General features: G+C 37.2%; 1 protein-coding gene across 3 annotated transcripts in view; it reads left to right on the top strand.

Moving 5' to 3' along the window:
• LOC126273200 (cGMP-dependent protein kinase, isozyme 1-like) overlaps window positions 1-25947 on the top strand; it is a 365331-nt gene that overhangs the window by 227523 nt on the left and 111861 nt on the right. For all 3 annotated transcript variants that reach the window (XM_049976745.1, XM_049976753.1, XM_049976759.1), the window contains exons 9-11: window positions 5283-5380; window positions 22171-22390; window positions 24847-25078. In XM_049976745.1, coding sequence (XP_049832702.1) covers window positions 5283-5380; window positions 22171-22390; window positions 24847-25078 — 550 coding nt within the window. The remainder of the gene's footprint in view (window positions 1-5282; window positions 5381-22170; window positions 22391-24846; window positions 25079-25947) is intronic.

Raw genomic sequence — 25947 nt, 5'->3', positions numbered from 1 at the left:
ATCCAGCAGATCTCCAGTCACTCCTCAAATCCTTTGGTCCATCCCAGAACCTATCCCCTGAGTCTATCTCTCTCCCCATCCCCACCTCTCCCCACATTCTTACCTTTTAGATGTTTCCTAAAGTCCACAAAACCGACAACCCAAGATGCCTCATTGTGCCATGTTACTGTGCCCCCACTGAGAGAATCTCTGTTCTAGTGGACCAACATGACCAACTTATTGCTTGAAGAGTACAGGAAAAGAACATGCTTTTACTCATTTTTTCAAAACTGAGTTATGTCTACCATGAGATGTAGGATTCTGCATTGTTTAATACTGTTTATTGAACAGTGTGCTAACATGAACAGCCCATGTTCTATTACTAACTTTAGATTAGGTATGCAGGGAAAGAAGATGCTAACAGCTCTCGCTACAGGGAACAAATTTGCTGTGCCCAATGTTGTGTGTTAAGTTTTGTATTTCTTGTGCTTAGCAAACAATTTCAAAGCAAGAAATGGAGAATTTTCCTTTATGGTGCACTGTTGGTACTAGAGAAAACCATTACTTTAGAGCAAGACATTCTGTTTAGTAATGCAGATGTTGTAAGTAATTCATTTCAGTTTCGAGAGTTATTGCTCATATTGAATGATGAGTATTTCATCTGACGATGAAACACATAGACCTTCAGATTCTAACAGTGTTAGGAAATGGGAAGTAAAAGGGTGAATGAGTACTGTCATGAAGAAAGTAAGAGTTCAGTCACATGAATGTTATACGAAAATTTAGTGATACGGTAGACTGGAATGGACATTCACTGTATCTGACAAGCCTCATTACATTACTTCCGCTTCACGAAAGACAATCAAGGGGGAATGAAGATGAAGTGTGGCTTCAAGAGTGTGATTTCAACTAGAGTTAGCATGAAAGGTGACATCATACACAAAATAACTATGCAGAAAAGCCTTTATGGCAGTACATGGAGTAACACGGTGGTAATTAAATTGTTGAAGCTGGGCATGTCTCCTCATGATGGAAGGGGCAAGAATGGAAGTGGGCCATGGAAAATTAAAGAAGGAGTAGGAATGGCAGTTTATGACCACAGTCAGTCATTTAAGGATAGACCAAGAAGTTGTATCTCCCAGAGGAACTTTAGGTGAAAAAGTTGCATGAAAAGTTCCAGGAAAAATACTCAAATTTTGACATTTCATATTAAATGCACAGGTCAGCATTCAACACCAAATTCAACATAGCTTTTGGGTAGCCAAAGAATGATACATGCTAAACCTGCAGTAAGTGCACTGCTGAGATTAAGGTGTTGAATGTAATGTTATCTGGAAATTTAGATGATGATATGAAGAAACTAGTCTTAAAAGAAATTAAGAAGATTACCATTGACCAAAAAGTACTCAAAGTCAAAGCTGAAACATATTATTCCAGAAAGAGGAATCCTCATTTCAGAAGTCAAAAGTCCAATGAAACAGAATCACTCTGCAGCAACTACCAAAAACATGTTCTCTCCAAACATAAGTACTAATGACATGTATTACAAAAGGCATTTTTTTGTTTACTCTTTCAATATTCATCAGCTTTCAAATGCAACTTCAGTGTTCTACACTCACATTACATATGCTGGAAGAAATGGGACCAATAAAATTGTTTCCTTTTTAAAAACACTTTATGGTAGAATTATTGTACAAAAAAGTCAAACATCTTGAAGTTTTTTGTGATTCATGTTCAGGTTAGAACAAGAATACATTGTACCAAGATATCTTAATGATCTTATGAGTGAACTGAAACTTTTGGAGACTGCAAACACACTGTTGTGGAGTGTGATAAGAATATAGGACTGATTAACACCTAAACAACATCATTAAGTTCCAATGGACAGGGTGTAAGGCATGGCTGAAGTTAGATGTAAACTTAAGCCTTTTGATGTTGTAGTGGTCTATCAAGATATGAAACAAAATTGGTGGTCATTTCTGAAGAACAAGTATTTGTGGAAATGTCCTTTCTCAACAACATCCATCACAAAAACATTCCAGCCCCATTCTACATCAAGAAATTGGTAATGGAGCTTGGATTTTATAGGTAGTGAGAGTTTCACAGTGATTTCAAGAGCAGCTCTGTGGTGACTTTCCATCTCCTACTTGAAGGGTTAAAATATAAAAATATAATATAATATTATTTTAATAAATTTATATAATAGTAATAGTAATAATGTTTCATTATGTATCCTCTGGCAACATCAAAAGAAATGTGTTGGTACCTCCAGGTGTTGAAGGAATACTGCAGACAAGAAGCTAGAATGCCTTAAACAAACCTTCTTCACTTGGTTAAGAAGAGCATGTCGGGATGAAGTGACATTGTATTTTATTCTTACCTCCACTTGATCACATGAAGCTCAAATAGTAAAGAAAAACTGCTTACCAAGAAGTATCTTCATTAATCCATTAAATTTCAGGCATGCAGCTGCGCAAATAAAATTTCCTCCACTGATATTTCGGCCGCATGTCATCACAAGTGGCTCACTCTGAGGATGGCTGGACAATATGCGGCCGAAATATCAGTGGAGTAAATTTTATTTGCGCGGCTGCATGCCCAAAATTTAATGAATTATTCATTATGCCGTGAGAAGTTGAAAATGCACATTATTTTCCTTGTTTGAACATTGTTTATCATGGCAAAATAATCTAACACATAATGTTTAACAAAAAATCGTTTTACTGGGAGTATTTACTATTGTGCTGTATACAGATACCATGTTCTTCCCTTATTGTGCATGACATTACTTTAAATAATATGCCAATAAAACTGAAATTTAAATATTTTAGGAATCAATGTATATTAAATTTAATGTGTATACCATATACTTCAAAATGACTTTTGTATTCATTAATTTTATCCATCAGTATCCATGAAATTCAGTTTCAAACTTTAAAACAGCTCTCCTGAGCAGTTTGATAAGGTGGGTAAAGAACATTCTTTTCCTGTGCTCTTCTCTTGTAACCTACCCTCCTATATAAAAGACATCAAACATTTCCACCACTGACTCTCTACAATTCCTGTTCCTTTACCACTGGTGTCGTGCTCATCACTGTTAATGCCACTCACCATTCCATGTAATCCCCTATTCCATGGCTTTCCACTATTCTATACTACGTTCCCCAATGCCCAACTTACTGCATACCTACAAACTCCTTGCTCTTCACTCACAATTGTATCTCCTTTTTATTCACCACTTGCAAACGAATCAATGATGCAGCAATGGGAACCTCAATAGCACCATTCTTTGCTAACACACTCATGGACCATCTACAGGGATCCTTCCTTTCCAACCAGATTCCCAGATTCCTCATCCAGTTCAGATTTATTGATGATAATTTTGTGATATGGGCCAAGGATGAGGACTCCCTATCCACATCCCGCCAGAACCTCAATGCTTCTCACCCATTAACTGCACCTGGTCTTCCTCAGCCCAACAAGCCACCTTCCTTGATATTGACCTCCACCTGGAAGATCGCTACATCAGTGCCTCTATTGACACCAATTCTACCAAGAACTAACAGTACCTCCACTTTGTCAGCTTCTGCCCTTCATATCAAGACGTCAGCTTCTGCCTTTCATATCAAGAAGTCCCTTCCATGCATCCTAACATCTATGGTTGTTACACCTGTAGTGAAGGACAGCCCCTCTGTAAATATTCCACAGATCTCACTGATGCCTTCAAAGGCTGAAATTATTCTGTGCATAAATAGAACTATCATGCATTATCTCCCCACTCACTTAACACCTTTCGCATACTCACTGTCTTCTCACAGAGAAGCAGTCCTTTTGTGACTCAGTACAACCCAGCACTGAAGCTTCTGTATTACGTTCTTCACCAGGACTTTGACTACCTCTCATCATGCTCTGGAATTAGGTATATCCTACCCTTTATCATCCTCACCCCTCCCACTGTAATATTCTGCTGTCCACCAAACATATGCAATGACCTTCTCCATCTGTACTCCGCCCCTGCCCCCCTACACTTGCTTCATAGCTCATATTACTGCAAAATACCTAGATGCAAGAGCTGCACATACATCATCCTACCACCATCTACTCAAGTCCAATCATAGACATCTCCTATTCCATCAGAGGGGGCACTACCTGTGAAACCAGTTGCGTGGTCTACAAACTAAGCTGCAACCACTGTGGTGCTTTCTAAATGGGTGTGACAACTAACAAGCTGTCTGTTCTCATGAATAGCCATCACTGAACTGTGGCCAAGAGACTGATGGACCACTCAGTTGCCCAACACAAGGTACTATATTTCAGTTACTGCTTCATAGCTTGCACCATCTGGAGCCTTCCTACTGACAACAGCTTTTCTGAATTGCACTGGTGGGATCTCTACCTACAACATAGTCTTCATTTCTCAAACCCCCATGGTCTCAACTTTTGTTAGACCCTGTCCTCCCTTATCTATCCCTTTCCCTACTCCAACTCCAGCAGTATACATTCCAAGACAGGCCTACAGTCTTTCCACTCTCTATGTCCCCTGTTACTATTATTTCCCTACCCTCCACCCAATACAGCCTTCTCACTGTGCATCTAGCAGCCCATCCTGTCACCACTATGTCTGTGCATGCTCCCACAAACAGTACATCATCTTCCCCCACATCTACCTTGCTACCCCTCCCACTCTCGACCCTGCCCCTCCTTACCCCACCGCTCACCACAGATTGCTGCAGCTGGTAGATGCAGTTGCAGTTTGCAGTCAATCCCCAACGGATGGACAAAGTAGCTCTGTACATGTGAATTGTGCTTGCATCGATGTGTGCAATTTTTATTTTGGAAGAATAACTTTTTGTTTGAAAGCTTAAATGCTTAGAAGTATTTTCATTGTACCTACCTGCAACTCATCACCTTCTCAATGTGGTGAGTAGTAATTGATCCTTTTCCTAATATTGTTATTGTGCCATCTTGAACTTTCCATTGTTTGTTTAATGATTTTTATTATACTTCCCATACCATTTTGACTGCATATTGACAACTGTATTCATGTAGCCCTACAAACAAGGCCTATTAGAATTAATTTATTGTATTTGAATTTTCATGTTTGTTGACATTATCCTGTCTGTTGTAGTGTATCCATTCTATTCAGTAGGAAGAGATTTTGATTTTAATTTTGATTATCTCAGTGTCTGTCTGAATAATATACTTGAGAATCTGAAATTATGTTTGCAACTTATATTCTAGTTACTAATTTTAACCAATCCTTCAATTTCCTTCAACATCATTGTTTTACTCTGTTTCTGCAGTCCATTCATACAGTTCCTGGGAGATCTTGATGACTTAAAAAAAAGTTATGATGGCCCTGAACCACCTCGTCCATCAGCCAATGCAGTACCAACCATAGGTATATATAATCTAGATAAGCTATAAATGCAAATAGTTATATCTCATATACGCATAATTATTTTTTATTCATTATTCATGGTTAGTACCTTTTAATCTCTTCTACAAGTAATTCACAGTAATGTTCCTTATCAGCAAGATCCAAATAACGTGTAACAAAATCTCTGATGATACCTTAAGATTCATTTAGTTTTTAGTTTCATGTAGCATCAAATGCTCCTTTGGTTTGAGTATATTTGTGTGTGTGTGTGTGTGTGTGTGTGTGTGTGTGTGTGTGTGTGTGTGAGTCTGCATGCACATGTTAAAGAGAGAGAAGGGGGTGAGGTTCATTTATATGAGAAGTTTCAAAATAAATTCAAGTTTGACCACTTCCAGTGATTGTCTGCACTTTCCTTAAGCCCATCACCACCCATGATTCTATGGCATATGAGTGCCGCCTATTATTTTTCATAAAAATAGTTCATGGACATTTTGTGGTTGTATCTGCCTCAGCCACAAATCGTACTGCTTAGATCCATAGATTCTAATTCTGGAGTTCCACACAAATTCTATGGAAACAATAGATTGCTATTCACTACATACAAGAGACACTGAGTTGAACAAGGGCACAATGAAAAAGAATACTAGAATATTTGAGATTTTAGGCAGAGTCCTTCTTCCAAAGGAGACAACACATATACATTCGCAAAAGTAGAACTCACAAACACATGACCACTGTCTCTGGCTGTTGGAGTGCAGCCAGGCCCCTACACACAGTCTCAGCTGATGTGAAGGCCAGGGTGATCACATGTGTTTTCCATCATGTGTACCACAACTTTCCATGTAAATATGGTAATGATATTTCTGACAGGGTGTAAACATTTAGAATTGAAGAAAACTACTCACTGAAGAGCTGTGTAGTCATCAACAGGCACACAGAAGAGAATGAAAACTTTGCTAACTTTCAGATGAATCCTTTAACAAACTAGAGTACGCATTCATATGCATATGTGTGTGCATATGTATGAGTACTCTTATATCATTAAAGTATTCACCAAAAGCTAGCAAAATTTTCATCCTTTTTTTGTGTGCTTGGCAACAACTTAATGCTTCTAGTATTCGATGAGTGGTCTTCCCATTTGTTTGTCTTAAAGGATTTGAGTAAGAATCCCTCCATAATGAGTGAGATATTGAGTTCAGAAATAGAAGAAGACTTAAGTATTATCCACTGCAGCACTTAGCAGCCAGGTTTTCCAGAAAAGATCTCCCTGAACAATGAATACCAAGTAGCTTCTAATCATTAGCCATGTGCAGATCTCATTTATGTTGCGTGTAATCCAGATTTTCTTCAATAAGATCTTGAGAATGACAGCCATGAAGTGATTATTGGATGGTAGAGGATGCAGTAACATTTGTCATTGTAATCTTAACTCTGTAGTTGAGGATAACATCAGTCTCATCAATACATCACTGAGAACTGTCTTCACACTAATGTGATGACAGTTTCACTATTTGAGCTGCATGAAAATCCATGCAAGGAATCTTCTGTCATGTTTCATTTAACATTAGTGTGATAAGTGCATTTAATCTCATTTGGTGACACACACATGGCGTGATGTACATTACTTTATGATTAATTTGAATACTTTTCAGTGCAATCAGAGCACTATCTGTAAAATCCCATGATTTCCAGTATTTTCACTGCTCCTGTTTTGGAACAAATTTTTCTGCAAAAAATGAGGTCTGTTCAAAAAATTCCAGAACTTTGTCAATAAAATTTTTCTACTCTTACCTTTTACTTATTGTGCATTGTCTGCTCTGAAGTACTCTCTTCCACAACCGATACACTGCTCCTAATGCTGTTTCCACTTCCAGAAGCAGTCTTGGTATGCCTATTGCTAGATTGTGTGAAGCACCACCTGCAGAATTTCTTTTATCTCATCTACTGTTGCAAATCTTTGTCCTTTGAATGGGATTTTCAACTCCGGAAATAAAAAAAAAGTCCACAGGGGACAGATCTGGAGAGTATGGAGGGCGAGGCAGCACAATGATTTCATTTTTTGTGCAATAGTCATGCACCATCAGGGATGAATGTGTGGGTGTGTTGCCATGTGCAATTGCCACGAATTGTCTCACCACATTTTAGGCAGTTTCCTTCTCATATTTTCTCACAGGCATCGCATCAAGATAATACCATTGATTAAAGGTTTGTCCCTGTTGCATGAATTCACGGTGAACTAATCCATCAAAATCAAAGAAAACTATCAGCATGGCTTCGACATTTGGCCTGACTGGATGAGCTGTTTTTGGTCTTGGAAAACCTTTCCCAATCCATTGTGAAGATTGAACCATAGTCTCAACATCATAACTGTAGACCCACATCTCATCACCAATTATGATTCTCTTAATGAACATCTCATTCTTATTTTCGTGATCCAAAAGCCCTTCACAGATTGTGAGACAAAGGTCTTGACTCATGAGCCATGGGATGAACTTGGTGGCAACATGATACATTCCAAGATGCTGTGTCAGGATTTCGTGGCATGATACAACTGAAATATTACATTATACTTTAATCTCTCTGACAGTCAGTCTTCGACCTGTAGCACAATTTCATTGACATTCCTGACATGGGAATCATGAATGAGGGTCATCTTTAACTTATGTTTGGTGATTTTTAAAATGTGAGAACTATTTCTAACAATGGGTATGGCTGAACAGAGGCTATATTGGTGGCTGACGTGGGAAACATTCGATGTGTCCACAAGGGATGCCACTGCATGATCAAAGAGATGTGGAGTGGGCTGTTGGTGGTGGGAATTTCAGCATGTGGAGGCCTTGTGTACCAAAGGAACTCTGATCTGATCAAAGTGATGGTGTATGTTGAAAGGCTGGTGCGACTGATGTGTGTTACTAATTTATTAGCCACTTGAACTTTGATGGGTGTAGCCTATGTGTTGACTGTCCATGGTGGGCTGGATATAAAGAGGGAGCAGAAATTATGGGTACTGATTCGTTTTGGGTCATGGATGAAGTTGATGTAGGCAGAGATGTTGTCGTCTATTCCAGAATTGTTGTGTAGAGCTCATATCAGGAATAGGAACTGTAATTATTGCTGGCAGTTGGAGGTGAACAGTGCAACTGACATCTGTCACACTGGTTCATATTCTGTTAAATTCCTCTGATGTGTCCTGAATGTGGCACTGTAGAGCATAATCATCCTGTGGTAGGTGTGCAGTAATCAAATGTGGAATCAGGTGAATATAGTCAGTGGGGTTGGTGATTTAGTGTGAAGATCTGCAGTGGATGGTGATCAAGCTGCTTTCTATGGTGTCACATGGAAGAGACATGGCAACAGTGTGCTGTCCAGTTGGAGGGGCATGCCCAAAGATGCCAAGTCTCCTTCTTTCTCCTTTTTCCTGTGTTTCTCTTCTCGTCTCACAAACCACACTGCACACTATACTTATGAGCCACACTGTATCAACTGTCTTGGCCTTGCACAACAGATAGCTACAAGACCACACTGATTGTTGGTGCAACATCTTATGTCCCACATTACTCCCGCAAATATAATTAATCCTATATTTTCGAATTGATCACTCTTCGTGCATCATTTCTCATATTTTTATGTGGTAACTCCCACACCTTTCTCCTGCCCACGATCTTGTATCTCATCCTACGAACGCCTCCTCACCCCCCTCCCCACCCCTCACTCCCACCCTTTCACCATTCTATCCCAGTTTGCTCCCACTAATTCCACCATCCAGTCACAACTGCCATCCCCCTTCTTCACATTTATCCACCCTTATACCTGCTACCCAAAGTAATGTGTATATATTCTTTATTGTTAGCCTTGTGACTTCTCGCCAATTTTAGTCAGTTTTCGCCTTTTGCTATTGTCGACTCTCTCAGATTTCTTCTTCTTTCCCCCTTTTGCATCCATTTTATACTTTTAATGAATTTTTGCATGTATTTGGGTGCACTTTTGCGGAATTTTTCAAACATAATTCTACATTATTTACGTAATTTTTTGCATTTTTCTACCTCCATGAATTCTTGCTCCTTCCATCTGCGCCAATACAGAATGGTTTTCTTATCCCTAGCCAGATCCCAGTCCCGCATACTGTTCCTGCATTGTTGCCTTGCCCATGGAATGCCTCCTAATGGCCTTAGCACCAAATTACCCATCTCTGGCTGCCACGCCTCCTTCCACAATCACCTCCACCTGTTCAGATTCCACCAATACTTCTCTTCCCCTGCAGGTGCTTGAGCACTATGCACAAAACCACCTCAAAAAGCTCTCAATCGTGCTCACTTCCTACTCGCACCTTGGAGTACCACTGTCCACCACCTCTACAACAACCTCCAAACCTCCCCCATGTCCCCTCATAGCTGACAAATTCTGTCTCGCAGACCTACTACATTTACCCCACCCTCCAAAACTCCCTTCCACCACCAGAATCCAGAGCCTAAACACCCACAACACAGTCATGAACATTTCCTCCAGAAGTCTTAGCCCCACAGAAATATCACTCCTTTCCGAAGGCGTCATCTTTTGCCCCCACTCCCAAATTAATTCATGCAGGACATTTAAAGACCTGCTCTACTTCTCCTGGTCCCTACAGTGGAAACGCTTTTTCGTCATGAACCCTACTAATCAGACTCAACCAAAGACCAATATTGAACCTCCCTAACTCAGTTCACTTCTCCAGCCAATCATGATCCACCCCCACTGCCCCCAAATGACCCCCTGCTAACTTTCCAGAATTTGTTAACCTCAAACCTTGCCTCACCATCATTCCACAAATCCTCCAACATGCAAGCTAACCTTACATTCACAGGAAGAACCACAGTCCACCATCTAAAAACTGATCCCAACCGCATATCCTACTTGCAGACAAAGGCCGCCATGTTGTTTTGAGCTGCAAGGATTACCTGGCTGAAGGACTCCGCCAGCTCTCAGATACTTCCACCTACAATCCTTGCCACAGTGACCACCATTCCAGTCACTACTAAAGTCCTTAGGCTCATCCCAAAACCTCTCCCCAGAGTCCATCTCTCTACTCACCCCTACAATTTCTTGCTCTCCTACCTTCTACATGCTTCCATAAGTCCATAAACCTAACCATCCAGAACGCCCCATTGTGGCTGCTTACTGTGCCCCCACTGAGAGAATATCTGCTCTCATAAACCAACATCTTCAACCTATTACCCAGAACCTACCCTCCTATATAAAAGATACCTACCATTTCCCCCACTATCTCTTCACAGTTCCTGTCCCTTTACCACGCAGTGCCCTGCTCATCACTATTGATACCACCTCCCTGTACCCTAACATTCCTAATGCCCTTGGCCTTACTGTTATTGAACATTACCTTTCTTAATGACCAATGGATTCCAAATCGACAACCTCCTTCCTATTTGCCATGACCAGCTATATCCTCATCCACAATTACTTCTCCTTTGAAGGCATTACCTACAAAGAAATGCTGGGTATGGCTAGGCACAATCACATGGCACCATCCTATGCCAACCTATTCATGGGCCATATAGAAGAATCCTTCCTAAAAAACCAGAATCTTAGACCCTTCACCTGGTTCAGATTCATTCATGAGATCCTTCCTGTCTGGATTGAAGGTGAGGACACCCTATCTACATTCCTCCAGAACCTCAATAACATCTCCCCCATTTTTCAGCTGCTCCTACTCAACCCAACAAGCCACCTTCCTAGACATTGACCTCCACCTCAAAGATGGCTACATAAATACCTCCGGCCATATAAAACCTACTAACTACAAGCAATACGTCGACATCAACAGCTATCACCCATTCCATACCAAGAACTCCCTTCCGTACATCCTACCCACCTATAGTCACCACATCTGCAATCTGCAGTGACAAGCAGTCCCTCTTGAAATATACCAAGGGTCTCACTGAAACTTTCCCAAACTTCTACAAAAACAAATCTCCCATGCCTTATCTTTCCAGTCTCCCACCACCTCCCAAATCCCATCATCTGACCACAGAAAAGCATTCCCCTCATAACTCAGTACCGTCCAGGAATGGAGCAACTGAATTAGGTTCTCTGCCAGGCTTTCAATCACCACTGATCATGCATTGAAATAAGAAATGTCCTGCCCACTGTCCTTCCCATGCCCACTATCCTTCCCATCCCTCCCACAGTGGTATGCTGCCATCTACCAAACTTGCACAATACACTCACCCATCCTTACACAATCCCTGCTCCCAATATGTTACATCATGGCTCATACCCCTGTAATAGACCTAGATGCACGACCTGTCCCATAGATCCTCCAACCGCCATCTACTCCCGTTCAGTCACTAACATCACCTATCCCATCAAAGGCAGGGCTACCTGTGAAACCAGTTGTGTGGTCTACAACCTAAGCCGCAACCACTGTGCTGCATTCCATGCAGCCATTACAATCAACAAGCTGGCTGTCCACATGAATGGCCACCAAGAAATTGTGGCCAAGAAACAAGTAGACCACCCTGTTGCTGAATACAATGCCAAACATGATATCCTTCATCTTTCATTCCAGTGACTGCTTCACAGCCTGTGCCATATGGGTCCTTCTCACCAATACCAGCTTTTCTGAATTATGAAGGTGGGAACTTTCCCTGCAATACATCCTATGTTCTCGTAACCCTCTTGGCCTCAATCTTCATTAGTCACTGTCCTCACCCAGCCACTCCCTTCCCAGTTGCCATTCCACCACTAAACAGCCATAATTCCACCACCACACCCAGTCTCTTTATTTCTCTCCTTTTCTGCTATTTCCCCCCTCCCTCCCTCCCCCCCCCCCCCCCCCCATCCACACCTTTCCCCTGACCTTAGTCTAACCTGCAGCACTTCACTGTTTGCCATCCCAAACAGAGCATCCCATCCCTCCCCCTCCCCACCCAAGCTTCCTCTTGTATTTGAAAGAATTGAGAGTCATATCACACATTTAAAATGTTGAGAATAACTGATATATAACTGGTGCATCTGACAGTTAAATAACAATAGAACTGAAGTTGGAGTGCATTTACTCTGTTTATAATTTATACTTGTGTGGCAGAAGTTTCTAAAAGATTGCAGTTTTTAATTGAGCCATTTTTCTAAACAGAACAACTTCGTAATATACATATGTTTGAAAGTGGCAATTAAAATGTAGCAGCATAAATACAGTTTAGTTTTTCAAATTAAATTTTCATTTAAAATGGAAACCTCTGGATACTGACATTATTTTTGAATATATTTCTTGGAATGAAGTTTTTACTGAATTTTCCTACCTGATTTCCATTAACAGAGTGAATATTACTTAATGCACCATAAATTATTAGATTTTATCTTTCATGTGATTTTGAATTCTTCAGTCTGCATTTCTTAAAATGTATGATACAATAAATAAAGATAATTAATGCCACTAACATCTGTTTATTTCTGTCGTTCATTTACTCAAAAAGGGAAAAAATAATAGGATAATAAACTTTAACTACAAAATTTTATGTTTATGTATGATGAAAAATAAATCACAATTGTAAAGATTGCTCTTGAATACAAGGCAGTGTTGTGACAGCAATGCTCCAAATGTATTGAATAAATCATCAGTAAATATGTATCACAAACTATTGAACTTAAACTGTATCAAACAATACAAAACAAACATGGTATCACGCTGTTCATATTGCCTTTTTTCCTTGAAATGCAGTTATTATTAGTTCATCATTTCACTTCTTTTATCACCTTGTTGAGAGATATCTTTTTACATAATTTCTAAATTACTGAGCAATGTTGTGTTGATGAAAGAGTGTAGAATTTTCTCCTTTCTGCTGGAAGCTATAATAACTTTTGCTATACAACACTTTTAAACTATCTTCATTTTCTTTTTTCACTGGATATGCAGTATCAAAATAATGGAGATATACAGGGTGTTACAAAAAGGTATGGCCAAACTTTCAGGAAACATTCCTCAAACACAAAGAAAGAAAATATGTTATATGAACATGTCTCCAGAAACAATTACTTTCCATGTTAGAGCTCATTTTATTCTTCAAATCACATTAATCATGGAATGGAAACACACAGCAACAGATCGTACCAGTGTGACTTCAAACACTTTGCTACAGGAAATATTCAAAATGTCCTCCGTTAGCGAGGATACATGCATCCACCCTCCGTCGCATGGAATCCCTGATGCGCTGATGCAGCCCTGGAGAATGGTGTATTGTATCACAGCCATCCACAATACGAGCACGAAGAGTCTCTACATTTGGTATTGGGGTTGCGTAGACAAGAGCTTTCAAATGCCCCCATAAATGAAAGTCAAGAAGGTTGAGGTCAGGAGAGCGTGGAGGCCATGGAATTGGTCTGCCTCTACCAATTCATCGGTCACCAAATATGTTGTTGAGAAGCATACGAACACTTCAACTGAAATGTGCAGGAGCCCCACGGTTCATGAACCACATGTTGTGTTGTACTTGTAAAGGCACATGTTCTAGCAGCACAGGTAGAGTATCCCATATGAAATCATGATAACGTGCTCCATTGTGTGTCGGTGGAAGAAACTAAAATGAGCTCTAACAAGGAAATTAAGCATTTCTGGACACATGTCCACATGACATATTTTCTTTCTTTGTGTGTGAGGAATGTTTCCTGAAAGTTTGGCCATACCTTTTTGTAACACCCTGTACAGAATGAAAACTGTGAAATATGCTATTTACTTCAGTTTTACTGAAGACATTGTCTTATATGGTGTGGACAGGATAGGGCACACTGTCAGGAGGCTGATCACTAATATTAAACTAAGAAGACTGACATGTCTGCTGTTAAACCAGGCAGTTCACAAATCCAAATCGAATTCAGATACATAACACACCCTGTAAATCATGTGAACACTATACACCATAAGTAAAGCAGATAACTGCTATAATTTATTATTAAATCTACTACCAATTAGACATAGTGTTTGCCAAGTAATTTATACATTCTGTAATATCTTTTTAAGTGGTATATTCTGCCTATCTTTCTAGTTCATTACATTTTCCCTAACCACAAATAATTCTATTGTTGCACTTCACAGTTAAACTTTTTTCCATATAATTTGTTGTCAAATGATGACAGCATGCAAGTGTTTTTGCAAAAGGACATGTAGCTTTACTTTCACATTGTAATTCAGCCTCAGTTTCTTGAACAAGTGACTGTTTTCTCTTATTATGTTGTTTCCACCTTGCTTTCACATAACAATATCACCGACCTCCCACCCTCCCTCCCTCCCTCTCTCTCTCTCTCTCTCTCTCTCTCTCTCTCTCTCTCTCTCTCTCTCTCTATCTATCTATCTTTTTTTTAACAAAGTAGATCTTTTTTACTTTTCACATGGTAGAGCATCATATTTTTTGCAATAAGTTCATCTTTATTGTGTATTTCTTGATCCTTTGAATGATCCTAGTATTGGATTTACATTTCTTACTTCAGTGTCCATTATTATGATTGTGCTTATTTGAGCTACAAATATGTCAATGAATTAGTTTTTTGTGACATTGATAAGCATACAAAACAGCCAGGAAAGAGCTTTAAAGAGGTTAAGTTATTCTAACTGTGGGAAGAAGTAGTACCTTTAAAGATTTTTGAGTAAACTTTTTTAGATTGATAGTTTGAAGATAAACATACTTATGGAAGAAATATTCATTCAGAATCATGAAAAACTCAGCATATCATCCTGAACACAATAAAATTCCTGCTACATATACACACACAAAACTATAGTGTGATAGTTCCAATGGAAGATTTCAGGAAATAATTGTAATATACAAACAAGAAATTAAAAATTACACATTATTAGTATTGATTTTTCTGAGGAAATGAAGTTGGAATAGTTTGATTACTTGTCATCAGGATTTGAATTAAATCATTGTAGTATATAAAACTATTCCTCATTCTGGCATGTGACATATTGTTCCACATTCTTTAACAATTTCTGCCTTTGCTTACAAAGATTAGTTCATGAAAGATCATTAACCATAAAATTGTACTAATTATGTACTGGAAGACAAAATTTATACACAACAGTAAGAACACAAGAGATGAATCTTGATCAGACTATGCAACAAGGGAAAAAAAACCTCAGAATTAATTAATGGATAGAAAGATAGAAAATCCTGTAGTGTTGGAAAAGTTCATTTGAAAAAAAAAATGAAAAAAAAACCTCTTCACTGCAAGAAGAAATAAAGAATAGCCTCAGTGATATAGGAAAAGGGTAAAAATATAAAAGAATAGTGCTCAAATAATAACTGGGTAGCATCTAATGACAACCATGCACCATGTAGCAAGGTCGCACAGTCATTAGCACACTGGGCTCACATATGAGAAGATGATGGTTCAAGCCCAGGTCTGGCTATCCCGATTTAAGTTTGCTGTGATTTCCTTAAATCACTTCAGGCAAATGCCGGGATGGTTACTTTGAAAGGCCATGGTGAAGCTCCTTCCCCATGCACCAATATAAAATCACATTGCAGACTGGCACAATGGGCAATTGTGCCTCTCTAGGCACTGAAAGGTGAAAAAATTGAACATGCAGATGTGTTTGCATACAAATAAGAATGTATCAGTGTCAAGAATTATCATAATCATTAAAACGGTAAAAGGATCAGCAAATCATTCTGTGACTATGCTGGAGGTTGGTTCAAAAAAAACATATGGCCAATATATTTAAATTACTGATGGAGTTAGTGAAGAACAAAGAATTCATACAAGAAAAGTTCGTAAATTTGTTACATTATGTTTCAGATATTAGAGACCTAATGTGGGTAGAAAGAGATAACATTGATAGATTTATGAATAGAAGAAGAAGATGTAGGACAGAAAAGAACAAAGTCAGAAACAATACTGTAACAGTCTTAGGTGATGTGTATGCAAAGCGTACAAAGTGTGCATGGCATTTTGTGAGTTCCACATATAATTTCAATTAAAGTTCATGCATTTCAGACAGAAAAACAAAACTAATATTTACAGACATTTGAGAATTCATAAATGTATTCCTCAATATTTGATTAATTTAAAAATATGTAACTCTTTTTCCAGTGAAGAACCTTTTCTTATGATTTCCAATTTTTTAAGAATTCTGTCAGCCCATCTTCTTATATGGTTGCAGTGAAGTTACATTTCTAAATCCAATAATTTTCCTAGGTTTTGGATAAATCAAATGATATGTTTTAAGATGTGGGTTTTCTAGAATTTTTAGTAGACCAATGTATATATCCAAAATTATTTTCAGCTCAACAGTTAATAGTTGAGACTTCTTGTGTGTTTTTACTAGTAGATGATATCCAATTTTAAATTACTTTGTTTTGATCTTATCATTGTGTCTTCTTCATAATATTTCTCATCTTTTTTCATAGTTTCTTTTACAATTGCTTCATGCTTTTGTGCAGACATAACACTACATGGTGGAAATGTGACTAATTCAGAAACAATGTTTGCAGTTTTCATGTGAAAAACAATTTTAAAAAGTGAAAATCCTTTAGAGCTATGTTTTAGGCTGTTCATAACATCTTCAAAGTCATTCACATGTTCATACCATGATAGCAATAAATGCACACATATATCTTTCTTCGTGATTTTATAATGGCTAATGAATGCAAATGAAAATATCTTTGATTACAGATCTTTCTACAAATGATTTCATACTTTCAGACAAAAACTGCATTCAAGCACCTGATAAGATAACTTTTAGTTTGCTGACAGGTCTAAAATGATCTTGGTTGGTTGAGTTGGTGGAGGGGAGCAAACAGTGAGGACTTTGGTCCCATCGGAGGAGAGAAGGACTTGGAAGGACATTGGCCATGCCCTTTCAAAGGAACCATACCAGCATTTGCCTGAAGCAGTTTAGGAAAATTATGGAAAACCTAAATCAGGATGGGTGAACACGGGTTTGAACCAACATCCTTCCGAATGTGTGCTAATCACTGTACCACTTGGCTCAGTCTAAAATGGTCTTTTTCAGTTTTTGAGATTATATCTTTGCTTGTAACTTTTCTAACTGGGTACAATGTAACAAATTTAGATAAAACATCTACCATGACAAAAATGTAACAATGTCCACCTTCACATTTTGGCAGGAGTCTATAAATAAGTTCTCTGGAATAAAGTTTTGCATTTCATCCTGACATATCCTATTACTTACTTTGATTTGCTGACACTTAATACAATTGACAACTCTTTCCTCACCTCTTGAACTGTATTTAAAAAATTGATATTTTCCTGTAGCTTTCATATATATTTTTGAATACTGCAAGGACTATAGCTTTCATGCATGTGTATAATTAACATTTTGGTTTATTCCTTTGACCAGCTTAATTTCCAATTACAAGAATCTACATCTGTTTACATCTGTTTCCCTTAATACCTTATAATACTTGTCCAATTTCTTTACTCCTTTTTACCTAAATAGCTTTTTACTAGTCTCTAGTTGGATCATGGTTCTGACATTGATCTAAAATTTTTTTTGTCATGCACACCTTCCATGTACTTAATTTTGAATTATTTTTCCTCATATTGGTCAAAAGTTTCAGTGATTCCTCCTACCAGCAACATCAACAAAGTAGCTGCAGCAACATTGCCAGATCCTTTAATGTGTCTGATTCAATAGCCAGACTGTTGTACATGAGCCAGCTATGGCTACACTTCTGCATATAGCTTAAGGCTTTGTGATCCATATACACTTTTACCTTGTGTCCAAGCAAATAAGTTCTAATTTTTTGAATACCTAGTATATTGCTTGCAACAATTTACCAGTGACCGTGTTTGATTTTTCATGTGTTAAAAGCATTCTGCTTTGCAAATTCAATTGTACAATGTATAATTTCTCCATCAGCATCTTAATCTTGAAAGAGTTCTAAGCCCAATGGAAAATTACTACTATTAGTTTGTAAACAAAATGGTAAATTAAAATCAAGAATGTGTAACAACTATCTTTTCCCCATATCCAAACACAGTTGTTTAAACAATATGCATTTAATCTTTGTTGATTTATGAATTTTCTGTAAAAGCTACATAAACTGTTAAAAGAATTCAATTGGTTTCTCTTACATGGGGCAGGATACTCTGTAACAGGTATAATTTTTTCTATATCTGGCAAAAATAGTTCAGATTCCATCTCAGCTACAATTCTTACAAATGTGTTTTAAAAGTTAAGTAGATTTCCTCCAATTTGCCCCCATTATCAAGACATCATCAATAAACAAGAGTTTTTGTCCTATCGAGTAAAAAACTGCATTCACACTTCTTATTCAAGATATTTCCTGAATAAAGTATTCACTAAGTCCAGGTGTAATTAAACATCCAGTCGCAAATGTTTCTTTTTAAATAGTAAAACTTACTACCATCATCTACATAATCAATAAGTTGTAATATGTTGCAAATTTTCATTCAGTAATGTCATTTGGAATGATGTTCCGGTTTACTTATCATTGAGAAAGAAAGTATTCATGGCACAAAAATGTGCTGTAAGAATAATATGTGGTGCTCACCCACAATCATATTGTAGACATCTGTTTAAGGAGCTGGCTAGTCTGAGTGTTCCTTCACAGTATATTTATTCTCTCATGAAGTTTGTTCTAAATAACCTAATATAGTTTAAAAGGAACAATAATGAAAATAATTACAAAACCAGAAGGAAAAATTACATTCCTTACTCCACATTAAGTTTGTCTTCATTACAAACAGAGACACAAAATGCTGCAACAACCATTTTTTAATCACATAACCAGTGTAAAAATGTCTGACAAGCAGCAAAGTAAAATCTGAAAACAAACTGTGAAAGTTTCTCCTTAACAATTCTTTCTATTCTGTAGAATAACTTCTATTACTGTAATGTCTGAAAGTTAGTGAATAGGAGAAAGAAAAGAAGATTGGGTTTGACGTCCTATCAACATTGAGGTCATCACAGATGGAGCATAAGCTCAGATTGTATCAAGGATGGGGAAGGAAATTGGCCATTCTCTTTCAGAGGAACCATCCTGGCATTTGCATGGATTGATTTAGGGAAATCACAGAAAATCGAAATCTGGATATCTGGACACAGGTTTGAACCATCATCCTCATCACAAATGAAAGTCCAGTATGCTAATCACTGCACCACCCACCACTTCACTTGTTGGTGGCTAGGAATTAATAGCCCACATCTGTAGGTCTTTCTTTCTTTTTGTAATATATTTTTAAAAAAATTAGAAATGTTCAGAATGTAACAATAAGTACAAATTAATATATGATGTGAATATAAACTAACTTGTTCCACATCATTATGATCTGTCATGCAGAATGATCTACAGAACATGTAACTAACTAATTACATTAAAATAGTAATCATCTTCACTATCAGTAATTGAGTGCATTTGAATGTTCTGCTGAGTTGTTTGTTTCCAATTTATGCACAAGATGTCAATAACTGAACCATTTGTCTTCTTCAGATACTACAGGTTTTGCTATTATGTGTTCTCTCTCTTCATGGAGTCCAACCAGACTGTGAACTATTCTTGGTGGCACATTGCTATTATAGCTGAACTCGATTTTCAATGCCCACTACACCTTTTGTGCACATTAATTTTTAAAGGTGGTACTGATATACTGTGAAAGGTAAATACTCCCAGTGTCTTCCAACTCAGATGGATGTGATGGCCAGCAAGATTTTAGTAAAACAATGGCCAGCCCTCAAGTATTAGTTACATTGAAACTGCTGTCTCTGTGTAGTAGATTTTCTGACATCATTAGTTAAACTGAAAGTGCCTTCACTGCTTATTAGGTTTTTTGGTAACTTTATTTTTATAGACTCCTTAATTATGCTATCCCAGAATCTTGGCACTTGCTCCATGATATTGATCTCATCAGTTTGCTCATTGAAATGTTGTGTATAAGATGGAAACAACAGCTCAGACGAACACTCTGAAGCACATTGTTAATCATCTGTGCTGAGAAAACCTGATACATCGCATCGGTATCATTCTTATCTTTTTGTTTGTTTGACACTGAATGCTACTATGACACTTACCTTTCAGTTGTTCAATAGCAGAGCACCTAATCTTATGCTGTCACTAATGATACATAGTTTTACACTCTTTGATAATTACTTTTCTGATTTTTTTTTTATCTTTACTAATGGCATCGTTATTGTCCCCAAGTTCATAAATAAGTAATTCAACTTTTTCCATTTTATCAGGTAACAAAAATATCATCATAAGAATGGTTTTTCTCAAGAAATTCAATTATAGACTAAATAGCTGTCACACTGTCACTAATATTATGTAAATCCTTAACATTGTTGTTAGGTATTGCAACAACACTTTTACAATTACTAATATTGCATCCAATCCCAGTGCTTTCATTTTTTCCTTGAAAAAAATAAAATATTTCTCCTCCTCATCATTTAGCCTATGAATCAACATAGCTATCATTCTCTGTAATATCAGAAACACATCATTATCTTCTCCCCTCCCTCTTTCAGAATTGTTTCTACACCTATTTACATTTAAATTTTCTTCAGTTAACACAATGTTCATATCTTTCTCATCTGGCTCTGTCACTAGCTGTTTAATTCTTAGGTCATCATTTAAATCACTTAGCCTATCATTTTCTGAAAAGTGCTAGTTTCTACCCAATAATAATATTCTATTACTTTAATAAGGCAATGGAATGTCAAGTATGGAATAACAACAATATGGAAAGGATACAATGTTACTCACAACATAGAGAAGGTGTTGAGTTGCAAGGATGCACAATGAAAGAGACTGCTAAAACATTAAGCTTTTGGACATTTTCCTTCTTCCAAAGTAGAAAACACACTGACAATCATACAAGCACAACTCACAGACACATCGCCATTGTCTCCAGCCTTTTGGGCCTCCTGCCATATTGTATTTATAAGTGTGATATTTATTTTGGATGAAGGACTTCATCTGAAAGCATTATATTTTAGCAGTCCTTTTCATTTTACCTCTCTGCTTCTCAACACCTCATCTATGTGGTGAGTAGCAGCATGTCCTGTCCATGTTGTTGCCGACTTAATCACTTCTTCATCCTCCTCTTGATTATGTGTGTTTATTGCCCTTATCTGTATTTTTCAGTTTGATTGGTTTAAAAGTTGTTCTTATAACAGATATTACATTTATAGTACAGCAACATTTTTAAATGATTGGTTATTGTTAAACTTGAACCTTAATGTTCTGTATTCCTATTATTTGCCCATATATTACTCTGCTCATTTTCCTTTAAATTATAGACCCTTGATGGAGCAACCACAAGCCTCCCACTATCAGTTTGTCAAGTGGTCTAATCTCCTCATGTCATTGAGACTGTAGAACCCAGACAGTAAATATGCATAAGGACATGTCACATAAAACATGAAAAATATGTTGGGTTGGTCATATAAATATTGTGCAGAAAACACATTACCAGCTTAAATGTAATAATATATTTGAAACAAGTTGCAGCACATAATATTTATTCCGCTACTGCTCTACCGTTATGCTGACAATCTGTCAGTTGTAGATGCAATATATGCTAAATATATAAATAAAATGTTTGTTCATTTTGAACAAAATTATTATGGTATGACCCCAAAAGGGTGGAGGCAAGGAAGAAAGGAAAAAATTTCAGATAATTCAGGGTTAATTCAGTGGGTTTTTTTTATTTTATTTTTTCAATTACCCAAATTCCTCTCAGTCATGAGTGTATATATATCCTGTGGTAGTATAAATGTTATTTGTGCCATTATTTCAAAATGGAGAAATTTAGAAAGAAATATTGTACTTTTCCAGAGCATGAAGATTTGAAACTTTCTGATCTTGAAGAGATTGCTACTCTTGGTGTTGGAGGTTTTGGAAGGGTTGAGTTAGTAGTGAGTCGAACCAATAAAAACCTTGTGTTTGCACTGAAGAAGCTGAAAAAATCATATGTTGTGGAACAACAGCAAGAACAGCATGCTTATAATGAGAAGAATGTTATGCTTCGATGCAAAGACTGTCCTTTCATATCAAGGTTGTCATACAGTGCTACATGTTTGTGTTTTGTGTCCATAGTTTTGTGTGATCTAAGTTTAATACTGTGCTGTTTCTGTTACTGAATACGTAAATGTTTCTTTTCATTCTGTGAGTGAAGTCTAGTGGAATTCAGGATATAGTCTTTCTGATAGCTGTTTGTATGAAATGACATACTTGTTAGGTAGTAGTCTGTAGATCCATACATCATTCCACAATGATTTTAGACAGGTCAGTGTAATACTGTTTTGTAACACAATTAAAAATGAATGTCCTTATATATGAAAGCATTTAACTACTAACAGAATTACTTTCACAAGGTTTTATTTACTGACTTATAACATTTATTATCATCATGCAATACAGATATTTTCAAGCAGAATTGCATAGGTTAAGGATAAGAACAGAATGAGAATTAAAAATGACCAACATAGCCTCATTAGCCTCATATTGTTGTAACTAACTAGCTTGTAGAACTACAAAATGACAGAGATTTTTGAACTGCTTGTTTATTAACACCTCTAAAACACTGTACAGTAACTTAAAAAGACAGCAAACACCAGAAGTAAAGCTATACTGGCTTGTTTGTAACAGTTTACCTCCAAAAATATGTTGCATGAATGTATTATTTTATTGACATTACAAACATGGTGGGCTACATTTTTTTAAAAAAATAAGAAGAATCATGTATAACTTTATTACTCTGAGCAATTGAAAATCTATTCTACAGAATTTATCTTTCTGTCTTTTCTTACATGTGAAAAAAATGATGTATTCACCATTTTTGTAGGGTTAGAAATGTTCCAGTTGGATTGCAGCAGATTTTAATAATCTGGTGACCTTGTTGGGCAAGCTAGGGTTTGGCAAGCATGAAGATAAGCATTGAAAACTCTGGGTGTCTGTGTGGGATGGTATGATCTTGCTGAAATGTAAGTTCAGGATGACTTACCATGAAGGGCAACAAAACAGGGTGTAGAAGATCATTGATGTACCACAGTGCTGTAAGGGTGCCGCAATGACAACCAAACGGGTCCTGCTATGAAATGAAATGGCACTCGGCCCATGAATTCTGTGTGTCAGACCATATGGCAGATGACAGTTGGGTTGGTACACTACCACTGTCTGGGGCATCTCCAGACATGTCGTTGGTGGTCACTCGGTCCTGGAATCTCATTCACTAGAGCTAAATTGTCCTCAGTGATGAGATGCACTTTGAATTGAGCCCTTCTGACTAGTAAAGACATGTCTGGAGGTGCTGCAGACAGTGGTGGAATACCAACCTGACTGTCATGCGCCATACAGCCTGAAAACCTGTAGTGATGGTCCAGGCTGCCATTTCATTTCATAGCAGGCTACATTTGGTTGTCATCTGTGGCACCCTTACAGCACAGCACCCTTAAGGCACAGCAGTACATCGACAATATTCTATCCCCCATTTTCTTTCCCTTCATGGCAAGCCATCCTGGGCTCATATCTCAGCAAGATAATGCCCAGCCACACAAGATGAGAGTCTCTACTGCTTGTCTTCATACTTGCCAACCCTTACTTTGGTCAGATAGGTCACCAGATCCCTCCTCAACTGAGAATGTTTGGAGTATTATGGGGAGCGCCCTCCAACCAGCTCCGAATTTTGGTGATCTAACAAGCCAATTGCATAGAATCTGGCATGATATCCTTCAGGAGGAGGACATTCAACAATTCTATCAATCAATGCCAAGCCAAATAACTGCTTGCAGAAAGGCAAGAAAGAGACCAACATGTTACTGCTGTGCTAAGTTCATGAAGAACTTTCTCTTGAAAAAAAAAATCCAATTTTCTAAAGTTCTAATCATTTGTTTGTCTGACATGTACATAACATCTAATGATTTAAATCAAATTTGGAAAATTCATTCGTGGTGTGTTTTTTCCTTCTTAGAGTGTATATACTCCTTTATACTAAGAAAGTCTGTTTTGCTTAAAAAGTTCAGAAGTTCTTGGAATGTCTTCTCACTCATACTGTTCCACACACTCTTAATTGGACATGTTGCTAGTTGTGAACTTATGATCAAGGATTTTTTCCATTAACTCCAGTCTCATTGGTATTCTTTGCAATTGGTCTTTATTGTTATATTCATTGTTTTAAATTCATAATTAGATTACACTAAATCCAAATAACAAAACAGTTTTGTACATTACTTGATATCTGGTTCATCATGGGTGCTGTGTATAATTGTGTGAATTAGATGTTTCATAAATAAATGATATGAACCCCTGTACTGTTAATCATTTTTTGGATGTGTATGATGAAAAGCTCCATTGCATGTAGTCTCGTACAAACATTTAGCACAATTAGATAAATGAGCAACAGTGACACTTTCTCATGTATGTCAGTTCTTAAATACCCCACATTGTGTTTCTGTTTGGAAGAAAAAAAACTTTCGAATAATAGAATTTACACAGCTTTTTGTTTTTCTGCAGGTTGTATCGGACATATCGTGATTCAAGGTATGTTTACTTTTTGATGGAACCATGTCTTGGAGGTGATGTATTTTCTCTACTTCAGAGACGTCATCTTTTTGATGAGAAGACAGCTCGTTTCATGACAGCTTGTGTAGTGGAAGGACTAGACTATCTACACAGTCGTGGTTTCATCTATCGTGATTTGAAACCTGAAAATCTCCTCTTGGATTCAAAAGGTTATATTAAAATGGTAAGTTTATTGTATAATATCAGACAAAAATTTAGAAAATTATGACATTTAACTGTTAATTTTTCTAATGATGTCCTTTATGCACTAACTACACATATCTTTTTTCAATATCATTGTTCAGGTTGGATTCGATTGGCTCTGTTGTGCACAGCAACTGTGCTGTTTTTCAAATGGGAAGAAAGTCAGCAATCAGTCATGATTCAGTCTCTACTTTATTGCAGATCTACATTTCAGCTACAGTGTGGCTTGTTAACAAGCCTGCTGAGTCCACGTGACTCAGTTCATATGCACTGATCATAGCTTTATTATAGCTAAAATCTAAATCTTTAGTAAGACTGAACTGCAACTCATTGCTGACTTCCTTTCTGTTTGAAAATCATTCTTGGTTTTTGTTATGAAAATTATCCATGGGAAAATAAATAAAAAAGGGGTTTGTTTGCATGACCATCATAGCTATTTAATGAAATTACTATTGGTCTTTCCATCTCAGTGTTACTACAGTCAAATATTAATAGTGCATAACAATGTTTCATTCTGACAGTGTGTTAATTCTGTAAATATCAGCTGTTCAAATTACCACATTGTATTCATCTACTTCAACAATCTCCTGACAAATGATCAGTAGTAGATATTACATTCAAATGTTCTATGTATTTGTCTTATAGATTTTAATATGTTCCACAACCATGAGAATCATCTCATTTTTTGGATCTATGGAACAAAACCTGAATCTAATCTATTCTAGTCTAATGAGAATGTTTCATCAGATGTGTTTCACTTTTATTTATAAATCCGTTTCTATGGCGATTTTTGTTTATTCCTCTTCTTTATGTGTTCTGAAGTCCGCCAATGATAACAAAAGGAAAAGG

The sequence above is a fragment of the Schistocerca gregaria genome, chromosome 1 (assembly GCF_023897955.1).
Source record: "Schistocerca gregaria isolate iqSchGreg1 chromosome 1, iqSchGreg1.2, whole genome shotgun sequence".
Taxonomy (NCBI): domain Eukaryota; kingdom Metazoa; phylum Arthropoda; class Insecta; order Orthoptera; family Acrididae; genus Schistocerca; species Schistocerca gregaria.
This window is presented reverse-complemented; position numbering and strand designations above follow the sequence as displayed.